This window comes from Camelina sativa, chromosome 10, assembly GCF_000633955.1.
Source record: "Camelina sativa cultivar DH55 chromosome 10, Cs, whole genome shotgun sequence".
Lineage (NCBI taxonomy): Eukaryota > Viridiplantae > Streptophyta > Magnoliopsida > Brassicales > Brassicaceae > Camelina > Camelina sativa.
Window position 1 is genome coordinate 102,338 of NC_025694.1, and position 10,482 is coordinate 112,819.

The 10,482-nt window shown below is 41.5% G+C and overlaps 4 protein-coding genes across 8 annotated transcripts in view; 2 read left to right on the forward strand and 2 right to left on the reverse strand.

The window, feature by feature from the left end:
* The window catches only part of LOC104716115 (protein LAZ1-like), a 3,341-nt gene extending 1,430 nt beyond the window's left edge, over positions 1 to 1,911 (forward strand). Inside the window, exons 4-8 of the mRNA XM_010433464.2 lie at positions 20 to 219; positions 321 to 409; positions 550 to 811; positions 972 to 1,223; positions 1,311 to 1,911. Of these exons, the coding sequence (XP_010431766.1) occupies positions 20 to 219; positions 321 to 409; positions 550 to 811; positions 972 to 1,223; positions 1,311 to 1,664 (1,157 nt within the window). The 3' untranslated portion in view covers positions 1,665 to 1,911. The remainder of the gene's footprint in view (positions 1 to 19; positions 220 to 320; positions 410 to 549; positions 812 to 971; positions 1,224 to 1,310) is intronic.
* On the reverse strand, positions 2,169 to 6,161 carry LOC104716117 (protein DETOXIFICATION 45, chloroplastic). 5 transcript variants are annotated; one of them, XM_010433470.2, is made up of 15 exons: positions 6,036 to 6,161; positions 5,590 to 5,884; positions 5,369 to 5,493; positions 5,132 to 5,275; positions 4,903 to 5,060; positions 4,669 to 4,804; positions 4,465 to 4,561; positions 4,265 to 4,365; positions 4,010 to 4,173; positions 3,805 to 3,876; positions 3,418 to 3,534; positions 3,237 to 3,332; positions 2,690 to 2,811; positions 2,492 to 2,549; positions 2,169 to 2,401 (listed from the first exon to the last, which is right to left on the reverse strand). In XM_010433470.2, the coding sequence occupies exons 2-15, from the start codon at positions 5,871 to 5,873 to the stop codon at positions 2,390 to 2,392; spliced, it is 1,686 nt and encodes a 561-aa protein (XP_010431772.1). In that variant the 5' UTR covers positions 5,874 to 5,884; positions 6,036 to 6,161; the 3' UTR covers positions 2,169 to 2,389. The 5 variants fall into 5 exon arrangements, with proteins under 5 accessions (XP_010431772.1, XP_010431771.1, XP_010431769.1 ...); XM_010433469.2 differs by lacking the exons at positions 3,237 to 3,332; positions 3,418 to 3,534 and adding exons at positions 2,892 to 2,987; positions 3,073 to 3,189 and having other exon boundaries at positions 4,903 to 5,063; XM_010433467.2 differs by having other exon boundaries at positions 4,903 to 5,063.
* On the forward strand, positions 6,967 to 9,373 carry LOC104716119 (uncharacterized protein At1g04910-like). The gene is made up of 8 exons (XM_010433472.2): positions 6,967 to 7,212; positions 7,332 to 7,422; positions 7,600 to 7,676; positions 7,780 to 7,868; positions 7,954 to 8,143; positions 8,235 to 8,519; positions 8,605 to 8,936; positions 9,010 to 9,373. Exons 1-8 carry the CDS (start codon positions 6,967 to 6,969, stop codon positions 9,341 to 9,343), a joined length of 1,644 nt encoding a protein of 547 aa, XP_010431774.1. The 3' UTR covers positions 9,344 to 9,373.
* LOC104716120 (expansin-like A2) lies at positions 9,461 to 10,470 on the reverse strand. The gene is made up of 2 exons (XM_010433473.2): positions 10,141 to 10,470; positions 9,461 to 10,036 (listed from the first exon to the last, which is right to left on the reverse strand). Exons 1-2 carry the CDS (start codon positions 10,410 to 10,412, stop codon positions 9,658 to 9,660), a joined length of 651 nt encoding a protein of 216 aa, XP_010431775.1. The 5' UTR covers positions 10,413 to 10,470; the 3' UTR covers positions 9,461 to 9,657.

The following is a 10,482-nucleotide window of genomic DNA, read 5'->3' on the forward strand; positions in this document are numbered from 1 at the left end:
CTTGTCATCGTAATTCCTTGACTCCATTTATCAGGTGGGGAAGAAAGGACTATTGAGTTTATGGAAAGACAAGGACGTAAGAGCTTTAAGACACCACTCTTAGATCACAATGATGAAAAGGGAACTGTCAAACATCCTTTTCCTATGAATTTATTCCTTAAACCCTGGAGGCTCAGTCACTGGTTCTATCAAGTTGTTAAGTTTGGTATTGTTCAATATGTATGTTTCCCACACAAATGCTTCTTTGTTTCTCTTGCTCCAAAATGTCTTTTCTTTTCTTTTCTTTCTAGTCGAAGTTAACTATTTCTCTCCTTTGGCAGATGATTATTAAGTCTCTAACTGCCCTCACTGCTCTGATTCTTGAAGCGTTCGGTGTGTATTGTGAAGGAGAGTTTAAATGGGCATGTGGGTACGTTGAGGCAACTTTCACGAGGACAGTGCTAGTCTTATAATTGTGCCTTAAGAAACAAGACTCAGTTATATCTATGATGAACTATATGACCAAGATGCTATCTTACTGTTTTGCCTATGCATATATATTTTTTGTAGGTACCCTTATTTGGCAGTGGTTCTAAATTTTAGTCAGTCATGGGCATTATACTGTCTGGTTCAGTTCTATGGTGCTACGAAAGATGAGCTTGCGCACATAAAGCCGCTGGCCAAATTTCTAACTTTCAAGTCGATTGTGTTTCTCACTTGGTGGCAAGGTGTTGCCATTGCTCTTCTCTCTTCCCTCGGTTTGTTCAAAAGTTCAATTGCACAAAGCTTGCAGTTGAAGACTAGTGTACAAGATTTCATCATTTGCATAGAGGTAAATTGTCTTTTGTTACCAACCTTGCTGGAAAAGATTTAATGAGTACAAAACTTTTTCTTCTTCGTTGCCTCCTATTTACAACAGTCTATGGAGTCTTCTCGGATTTTCTTTCTTGGAACAAATTAAAGCTTTTAACACTTGTGTTTGTCCAGTGCAGATGGGTATTGCTTCCGTTGTTCACCTGTATGTATTTCCAGCAAAACCTTACGGTCTAATGGGAGACCGCTTTACAGGCTCCGTTTCAGTTCTTGGTGACTATGCATCTGTTGACTGTCCAATTGATCCAGATGAGATTAGGGACAGTGAGAGACCAACAAAGGTTCGCCTACCGCATCCTGACGTTGATATCAGAAGTGGTATGACCCTCAAAGAAAGCATGAGAGACGTTTTCGTTGGTGGTGGTGAATATGTGAGTCTTCTAATTGTTCCATCCAAAGAAATTGATTATCTGATGAATAGCTTCTAATTGATCACAAAGATGCTATATATCTTGTAGATTGTTAAAGACGTGAGATTCACAGTGACTCAAGCAGTGGAGCCTATGGAGAAGAGCATCACAAAGTTTAATGAGAAACTGCACAAGATCTCTCAGAACATAAAGAAACATGACAAAGAGAAGAGAAGAGTGAAGGACGACAGTTGCATGTCATCATCCTCGAGTCGGAGAGTGATTCGCGGTATAGACGATCCGCTTCTAAATGGGAGTTTTAGCGATAGTGGAGTTACAAGAAGCAAAAAGCACAGGCGTAAATCAGGATACACGAGCGCAGAGAGCGGGGGAGAGAGCAGTAGTGAGCAAGCTTATGGTGGATTTGAGGTAAGGGGCCGCAGATGGATCACTAAAGATTAACAAAGTATATCCTTTGGACTGGACAAAAGGTTGTCCCACATTTTTGTCCTCAAAGCGGAGGTGTTTGTGATGATCACGCTACCTAGAAGCCATTAATTGAAGAATGAATATCTGTGTACAGATTTGAAGATACGAACATAAATGAGCATGGTTTCTTTATTTATTACAGAAGAGTAAATAAATGTTCATGTTCGCTGTGTCTTTCGAACCAACAGAGGTCATATATAAAATAAATAGGTTATTCCAACTTGAGCAATTGCAAGAATGCCGATTGGAAGATAAAAGACCTGAGTGAAATACAGCTAAAATGTAGTAGTGTTTTTTTCTCTTTTGAGTATTTAATAAGACATAGCAATTGGGGAACTTGCAATCTCGACTCCTTCCTAATCCTACCTAGTCAAGGGTCAACCGTCCCACTATCCTTTCAGACATACTGTATATGATGATGATGATGATGATGATGATGATGATGAATACAGAATACTGAATGTTCTCGTTCATTCCTTCGCTTTTGGGCTTTATTAACCGGATTCTTTTTTACTAAATAAATCACAACTATTTTTTAACTCGAGATACCAGTGTATTTATTGTACTTTATTGTATTTGACTATCAGCAAACAAAAATCGCAAAGCTAATCCTGTGAATAGAATCTACTACTTCTAGTATATCTGAAAAGCTTAAAGACTGGCACGTCTCTCTCTCCCTCCCCTTTTAAGCCTTTTTGTTAAGCAAGACGCTGCCATATAGATATAGGAAACAGAGTTAACTAACAATTGCAGGCAAATCATAACAATAATAAAAGACGGCGAGGCTCTCTCAGTCTCACCTTGTCATTTGTTGTTGTTGTATGCATGAACCACCATGGACCCTTCCTCCACATTAGTCTTGCCATTCCCCAAACACACACACACACAACATATTTTAGTTTTCATTTCTACCACAAAACTACACTATCTATTCTACTTTTGTCTTACTACATATATATATATATATATATATATATATATAAGCTCTTTATTTTTACCTGCTGAATCCAGCCACCATCCTCAATCCCATGAACACACTCAGCCCCACCCACACTCCACTTAGCCCCAACCCTGCCGGTGCATACAGCATGAACCCTGATGATATTCCTCCCACCACCATCTGACACACACATACACAATATTGTTTTATCTTTTCTTTTTCTTTACTAGGAGTAGTAGGAGGACTTCTCTCTTACTTACCATCGAGCAAGCTGCGTAGGGGAAGTCCGACATCCCATAGTGCAGTCCATCAAAGATAAACGCCAGAGCTGTGATTGGTTGAGTTGCCGCTACAAACTGTATCCATGTTACCGTGAGTAAAAGCTCTACCAATCCCCACCAACCCACTTACTTTATTATGTAATTAAATTACATTACTTACCAATACACCCTTTCTCACAATCCGCAGAACTTCAGGGTCTTTGGAAAACAAACCAGCTATTGAACTGAAAGACATCCCCAACACTATAGCCAGTGCAATCCCTGTCACCACTCCTATCTGNCTTTTTTTACTAGAAGTAGTAGGAGGGCTTCTCTCTTACTTACCATCGACCAAGCTGCGTACGGGAAGTCCGACATCCCATAGTGCAGTCCATCAAAGATAAACGCCAGAGCTGTGATTGGTTGAGTTGCCGCTACAAACTGCATCCATGTTACCGTGAGTAAAAAGCTCTACCAAACCCCAACCACCCACTTACTTTATTATCTAATTAATTACATCACTTACCAATACACCCTTTCTCACAATCCGCAGAACTTCAGGGTCTTTGGAAAACAAACCAGCTATTGAACTGAAAGACATCCCCAACAATATAGCCAGTGCAATCCCTGTCACCACTCCTATCTGTCCAACATAAACACGTTACATCCCTCTCTACAACCAGAGATCAATCACCATCCCCCAACAAGATAAAATTCCCACTTCTTTAGTGCAGCACCTTCATGATGATTAAGAGAGCAAACATATTCCTTTCAACTGACCCTACATCTTAGCTTGGCATTTCTAACATATTCATCCTTTCTCGCCAACTTCATCAAGGTAAATCTAATTCATTGTTCCTTATATTAATGGAAGCAATAAATCTCAACTGCAAAAAGGGGTGTGGGCTCATACCTTCAGAACAAAAGCCGTAACCTCTTTCACACCTTCAAAGTCTCTTTTGGATGCAGAACTTGCGATCAACGCCTGATCAACAAGACACGAGGCTTAATCCCATCTCTCGCAATTATCTCAGTTGTTTTTTTAAGTCCCATTTGATACCAAACAGATGAAGAAAGAAAGTTATATAGCCAAAACCTCTAGGTATAAAAACCAATACCTGTCCAGATGAAGCTAGTGCATCAGTAAGCAGAGATACCGCCAACCACACTTGCATGCATATCTGATGTGCTGCCATTGCGAAAACTCCCTGACGAGCCGCCATTGATGTGGCAATAGTCATGGTCATGAGCACAGACAGAGTCCTTCCAAGAACAAATCCACCTGTAATTCAAGTCAAAGTTTAAAACCTAGAGATATCAATACAGTACTTACATCCATAAATCCCATAAGTGACGAACCGTTTTCCACATACCTGACTTTAGGTAATCCCCGAACTTTAGTGACCCCATCTTTGGAGGAAGCAGTATAACTCTTTTGTTCAAGAGTATAAGCATTAAAATGGCAACAGTGTACCTATGAACAGAGGAAAGAGGTTTAGCAGCATCCTACAAGGTTGAGCAAGGAGTAAAACTGAAAAAATAAAAAATAAAAAGAAGATGTATAGATACATACTGGGAGATGACACTAGATATTGCGGCCCCGGCTACACCCATCTTGAACTTGTATATAAACAGAGGGAAGAGAAATACAGCCAGAAAATTACCAACGCCTACATTATGGAAGTTAGGGAATGAATGAACCGATGGAAGAAAGAAAGTCCAAGAATATTTAAATATTCTTGGACTACTATGTCAAAAGATGTAAAAAAAAGCAAACCTATACAGTAGACTGGAGTTTTTGTATCCTTGAATCCACGAAAAATGCCTTGAAGAGCTAAAGAAACCACATACGCAGGAGCACCAAGTGCCCTAAGGACAAGAAACTGCCGCGCAGGGATGAACATTTCTGACATCTGGTATTAAAGACAGGAAACATGCATCCTCAGCATAAAATTTCTCCAAAATTTCCTAAGACATACATGACGATAAGCTCTAGCGGGACCGAACTTACAGATTGAACACCCATTAACCTTAAAAAGGGTCCAGATGCGAAAGACAAAGCGAGTGCCTCGAAGATGCCAATTCCAATGGCTAGCACTAGCGCTGTCGACACTGAAGATAACTGTTTCCTTTCTGGTAAACCTTGAGAAGGTATGTCACCACGACTCTCTGCTGTAAATCCATTCAAACAGATATAAGGCCTGGGAAAACATGAGAAGAGAAGAAAGCTAAAGGTTTACCTGAGGCTAAATCTTCTGCGGCAGTCTTTGCAATATCTTCAGCGACAAAAGAAGTGGCAACGCTGAGTAGTGGAATGTTGAAGAGCTTTGATATGGTGTTGAAGATGGACATGGAAACGCCAGCGGAACCCAACTCAACAGATCCTGGAGATTCAAAAGAAGGGAGTCCGTTACAACTCTTTTTTTTTATATTAAAAACACCTCTTCCATGGTATCGAGAAGCAAAGGAAAAAATACCGAGCCTTCCAATGTAAGCAGTCTCCATGAGCAGAGTCAAAGGGTCTATAGCTTGTCCAGCAATGGCCGGAAGAGAGAGCATGACGAGTTCTCGTTTGATATCCAAAGGACGTGTGTCCTCCTCCCTAGCAAAAGGAAAGGGGCATAAACAAAGACAAGAAGAGCGTAGCAAACATGCGAAAGAGTAACAAAGGGAGAACGCAACACCTCAACAGCCTTACGGGAGTTTGTCCAGTGAACCGCAAGAGTGACCTTCATCCTCCAAGTTGAGAAAGGGAGAAGAAGAGTCAGGAGGGTTAATCTGGCTCTTCCGACGAGTAACAAGAAAAGGAAAGACAGGGTTTGGATTGCTGTGAAGGGAGCACTTTTGGTTTTGGGGGCCAGAGGCTTGATTGAAGCGAGCTATAGGTTGAAAATTGCCTAGTCGTCTTTTTACTTTGGCCAACTTATTCGTCAAGGGCAGCGAAACTTGCTTCCCAGCCACTACTCTACTGGAGGAATCCATCACGACACACTCTGCCAATTCGACTAGAGAAACGTTACTAATGACTGACTACTCGGTTCGTCTACAAAACTCAAACGATAGAAAAAGCCTAGAAGAAGATGATGATACTGGGTAGGGTATCGAGAAGAAAAGAGTAAAAACAAAAACAAAATTGAAACTTACGGGATCGGGAGGGGTGAGCGGTGCGGTAGAGAAAACGTCGTCGAGGCAGAGATGGCAGAGGAGGAGGAGGAGGGTTCAATCAATTCATCATTCAGATTTCAGATTGAGAGGGGTTTAACCGTTGCAGGGCGAGCTAAGGCGGTTTTTGTTTGGGAGAAGTGAGTGGATTGGTAAATGGGCCTTTTGTTTCCTCTCAAATTAAGCCCATTAAGGCCCATTCATTCGCTCATTAGTACTTGACTTTTTCTTCACATCTCATTCATCATCATCATCATCATCATCATCATGTATATTTTTGATATGTTCCCTATTTAAGACAGAGGTTTCTAATATTAGCTTATTATTTTGTTTGTTGTTAGAACGAAAAACCTTTTTTAAAACCCATTCAACAATTCGCTGTCAAAGGGGGAAAAAAAAAAAAAAACCATTGAACAATTCTTATCAAACGAGTTGGCATTTTTAAAAATTAATAGGATAAGTTTGCTTTCGGAACCAGAAAAAAAAAATTACGACGATTTCAACAAACATTTGATTGTTAAGATAAGAATCTAAACAGCTAATTATAATTTGGCATGAATTAGAAAAAGAAAAGGGTAATAATTTAATTAAAGAGCAGATGATTCGGTGTGGTGTAGTTGCTGAGACGTTAAAAGAAAGAAATAAACCCAAACTCATATTTTTTTTTTTCTTTAAAAAAATTTGTGTGTTTTGTTTGTTTTACAGTTTGAGATTAGTTTGGAGTTTTTGTGCATAGTTTCTCGGCAACCAACTTCTCCTCAAGGCAAGGCAAATGAGGCATCATCGAGAAATGACGTCTTCTTCTTCCTCTTCTTCCTCCTTTTGCACTCTCTCCTTCCCATTTCTCTTGTTTTCTTCCTATTCTTTGTAGCCCCCTATCCTCCTCCTTCCTTCTTCCGTTAATTAATACTAAATGTCGTCGTCTTTGAAGTTGAAGAAAAGAGATTATGGCGCTGAACCCGACAAGACAAAGCTTGTCATTGCCGGAATCCGCCACCAGTTACTGCTTCTCTTTCGCCGCCGTCACCGTCTCTTTCCGCTGGTCTCTGCCGTCTCCGGCTGTCTCCTCCTCTTCCTCTTCTCATTCTCCATCCTTTCTCCTCCCCCCTTGATACATCTTGAACCCAATCTACATCCAAACGCTCCATTTCGTGTACCCGTACGTAAAATTATAAATCATCCATTATATTACATTATACGTACGTAACGTCTCTCCACATTTCATGACCTCATTTATTCAATGATCACGTACCTAGCTACTGTGTGTGTGTGTCTCAGGAAAATGGCGGAAGGACGGATCGCAAGTTATGGAGCTCGAGATTGTCTAACCTCTACTCTGCCTGCAGCAATGCCACTGACTCCTTTCAAGGTACGTACGTACGTGTACCCTTAAAGATTTGCGTGATAAAAAAAAAAAAAAAAAAAAAAAAAAAAAAAAAAAAAAAAAAANAAAAAAACCTACAGATATTAATTACATGATATATAGAAGAAGGACTCCTCTTTGTATCAACTCATTTGGTTTGGTAATTAATCGAAACGGTGGCAGTCACGGAAAAGAGAACGCAAACCAATCGGTATTTACTGATCGCTACAAGCGGAGGGTTAAACCAGCAGCGGACAGGGGTGAGTTCCTTAATTGTGAACCTATATATATAATGATCCTAGCAAGTGTTATATATTGAGTGAGGGCCGTTTCTAATTCTGAAGCGCTTTTTCTACTGTGTAGATAATAGATGCTGTAGTTGCGGCTTACATTCTAAACGCCACTCTTGTGGTCCCTAAACTTGACCAGAAATCATACTGGAAGGACACCAGGTGCTGCCCTGTCTCACTCTGGTTCCCATTTTGATATTGTTTAGTTTGTTAGTTCTATATAACACAGCTTTTGTGGTACGTGCAGCAACTTTGAGGAGATATTTGACATTGATTGGTTCATTTCGCATCTCTCCAAAGACGTGAAGATCATCAAGGAGCTTCCTAAAGAAGAGCAGTCAAGAATATCCAGCAGCCTACAGTCCATCCGTGTCCCGAGGAAGTGCACACCCTCTTGCTACCTGCAGCGCGTTCTGCCTATACTCAATAAGAAACATGTCAGTTACTTATCCTCCAAACTAAGTTCGTTCATGATATACATACAAGTGTATGCTCATCTGCTGCAATATATGCAATCTCGTGTTGCAGGTTGTACAACTCTCCAAATTCGATTACAGGTTGTCCAACGCTCTCGATACAGAGCTCCAGAAGCTGAGGTGTAGAGTGAACTACCATGCGGTGAGATATACAGAGTCTATCAACAGGATGGGCCAATTGTTGGTTGACCGGATGAGAAACAAAGCCAAGCATTTCGTTGCCCTTCATCTCAGGTTCGAACCTGATATGTTGGCCTTCTCCGGATGCTATTATGGCGGAGGTCAGAAAGAGAGACTCGAACTCGGAGCTATGAGACGAAGGTGGAAAACGTTACATGTGAGAATATCTATCTATGCTTAGTTTATCAACATCAAGCCTTCTTAACTCTTATTAACTCCCTTGGACTTGTTGCAATGTGCAGACGGCAAACCCTGACAAAGAACGGCGGCATGGGAGATGTCCCCTGACGCCAGAGGAGATTGGTCTGATGCTCAGAGGCTTAGGTTTTGGGAAAGAGGTTCACTTGTATGTTGCATCAGGCAAAGTATACGGAGGGGAGGATACACTGGCACCATTAAGAGCTCTCTTTCCAAATATCCATACAAAAGAGACATTGACCTCCAAGAAAGAACTGGCTCCCTTTGCCAACTTCTCATCACGGATGGCTGCTCTTGACTTCATCGTCTGTGATGAGAGCGATGCATTTGTCACCAACAACAATGGTAACATGGCTAGAATCTTAGCTGGACGAAGGTATAACTGTGTCGCTTAATATCACTTCTCCGCTGGTCTCTTCTCTAATGCACATATCTGTGTATGTCTGCAGGAGATACTTGGGACACAAAGTAACCATTCGTCCAAATGCGAAGAAACTGGACGAAGTCTTCACAAACAGAAACAACATGACATGGGATGATTTCTCATCCAAGGTCCGAAGATACCAGAAGGGTTTCATGGGTGAGCCAGATGAAATGAAACCAGGAGCGGGCGAGTTCCACGAGAACCCAGCCTCCTGCATTTGTCGAACCTCTGAAGCAAGAAGAGTAAAAGAAAAAGCAAAACATGATCTAAATGAAGAAGAACATGACTCGTCAGAGTACTCAGACATTGGCAATGTTCCCATAGCAAGTGCCAGTAGAAGCGATTTGGAGAGTTGGTAAAGTGATCTTCTGATCAGACTAATTTCTTCTCAGCAAGTGTCAGCATCGTTTCCAGATAGAGAAATTCTTTTTTATCTGTATAAAAATTGTAATGTCACAAAGTTGCAAGGTTACAGATAGAAAGAATGGTGTACATATTGTTATTAATAGACCTTCTGTACATACACATATCCCTTTCTTTAGCTTTCTTGTTTAAGACTTATAATAGAATCTTGAGATTATGCATTCCTGTTGTTGGTTCTTCCTCTCAGTTAATAAACAAGTCTGTTCTGTTCTGTTACACATCATACAAAGGGGAATGGAGTAAGTCTTAGTCAGGTCCAAATGTGATGGTCGCATGGATCACAACCTTCCTGAGCAATGTCGGTGATCTGAACGCCGGCGTCATAGGTCTTCCCAGCTTCCCAGTTGGGAGGAAGAACCCTCTGCGACCAGACCATTTTGCCGTCGTAGCCTGCCGTCACCACGAACTTGAACTGCAGAGCTCCGGTGGGGACTTTGTCAGTAACCCACACAGCTCCGTGGCTTCTGGTCATGTAACTCCAATGTGACGAACCCACTTGAGCAATGTCGATGGCTACCACTTCGGTTTGGCCTCCTTGGTACAATAGCTTTATGGCCAAGTAGTTAGGCTTTTTGCTAGATTCTTCAACTCTCACGCTCATCTTCTTGTTCCCGTATTCGCAAGGAACTCTGTTTCAATATTTTGTCAGTTCTTCTTCTTATTAGTCGATACATATATACTAGTTAAAAGTGAAACAAGTAAAATGAAATGAGAATGGTGAGAGGAATCGAACCTCTGGTACTCAATGTCGAGAATGCCCTGTTTGAGGAGATCAGTGTCGGCGCCAACAACGGGCTTAGCCATTGCCCTGAAGGCCCTGCTGCTGAGGACAAGATCGGTTTGGTTGCTCTTGTTGAGGTCAGTGACCATCACGGTGGTTCCTTTGCTGCTGCAAAGAGTGGTGTTCTTGCATCTGACCTGGAAGCAAGCTCCGCAGCCGGCGCCGTCTTTGTAGATGGAAGGCATTGCCGCCGCAATGTGACCGGCGAAGAAACCCGTAGCCATAGAGCCATAGGCACAAGCTCCGGCTGAATTAAACCCATAAATACATACAACCAGTATAAAAGATGAGAAA

Coding starts and splice junctions, on each gene's coding strand:
- LOC104716117 (XM_010433469.2), bottom strand. CDS start 5,873: ATGGATTCCTCCAGTAGAGTAGTGGCTGGGAAGCAAGTTTCGCTGCCC. Junction 2,812..2,891: donor CCTACGCAGCTTGCTCGATG/GTAAGTAAGAGA, acceptor TGTGTGTGTCAG/ATGGTGGTGGGAGGAATATC. Junction 2,550..2,689: donor ATGGTGGCTGGATTCAGCAG/GTAAAAATAAAG, acceptor GGGAATGGCAAG/ACTAATGTGGAGGAAGGGTC.
- LOC104716120 (XM_010433473.2), bottom strand. CDS start 10,412: ATGGCTACGGGTTTCTTCGCCGGTCACATTGCGGCGGCAATGCCTTCC. Junction 10,037..10,140: donor CTCGACATTGAGTACCAGAG/GTTCGATTCCTC, acceptor ATATTGAAACAG/AGTTCCTTGCGAATACGGGA.
- LOC104716119 (XM_010433472.2), top strand. CDS start 6,967: ATGTCGTCGTCTTTGAAGTTGAAGAAAAGAGATTATGGCGCTGAACCC. Junction 7,869..7,953: donor TCATACTGGAAGGACACCAG/GTGCTGCCCTGT, acceptor TGGTACGTGCAG/CAACTTTGAGGAGATATTTG. Junction 8,520..8,604: donor GAAGGTGGAAAACGTTACAT/GTGAGAATATCT, acceptor TGCAATGTGCAG/ACGGCAAACCCTGACAAAGA.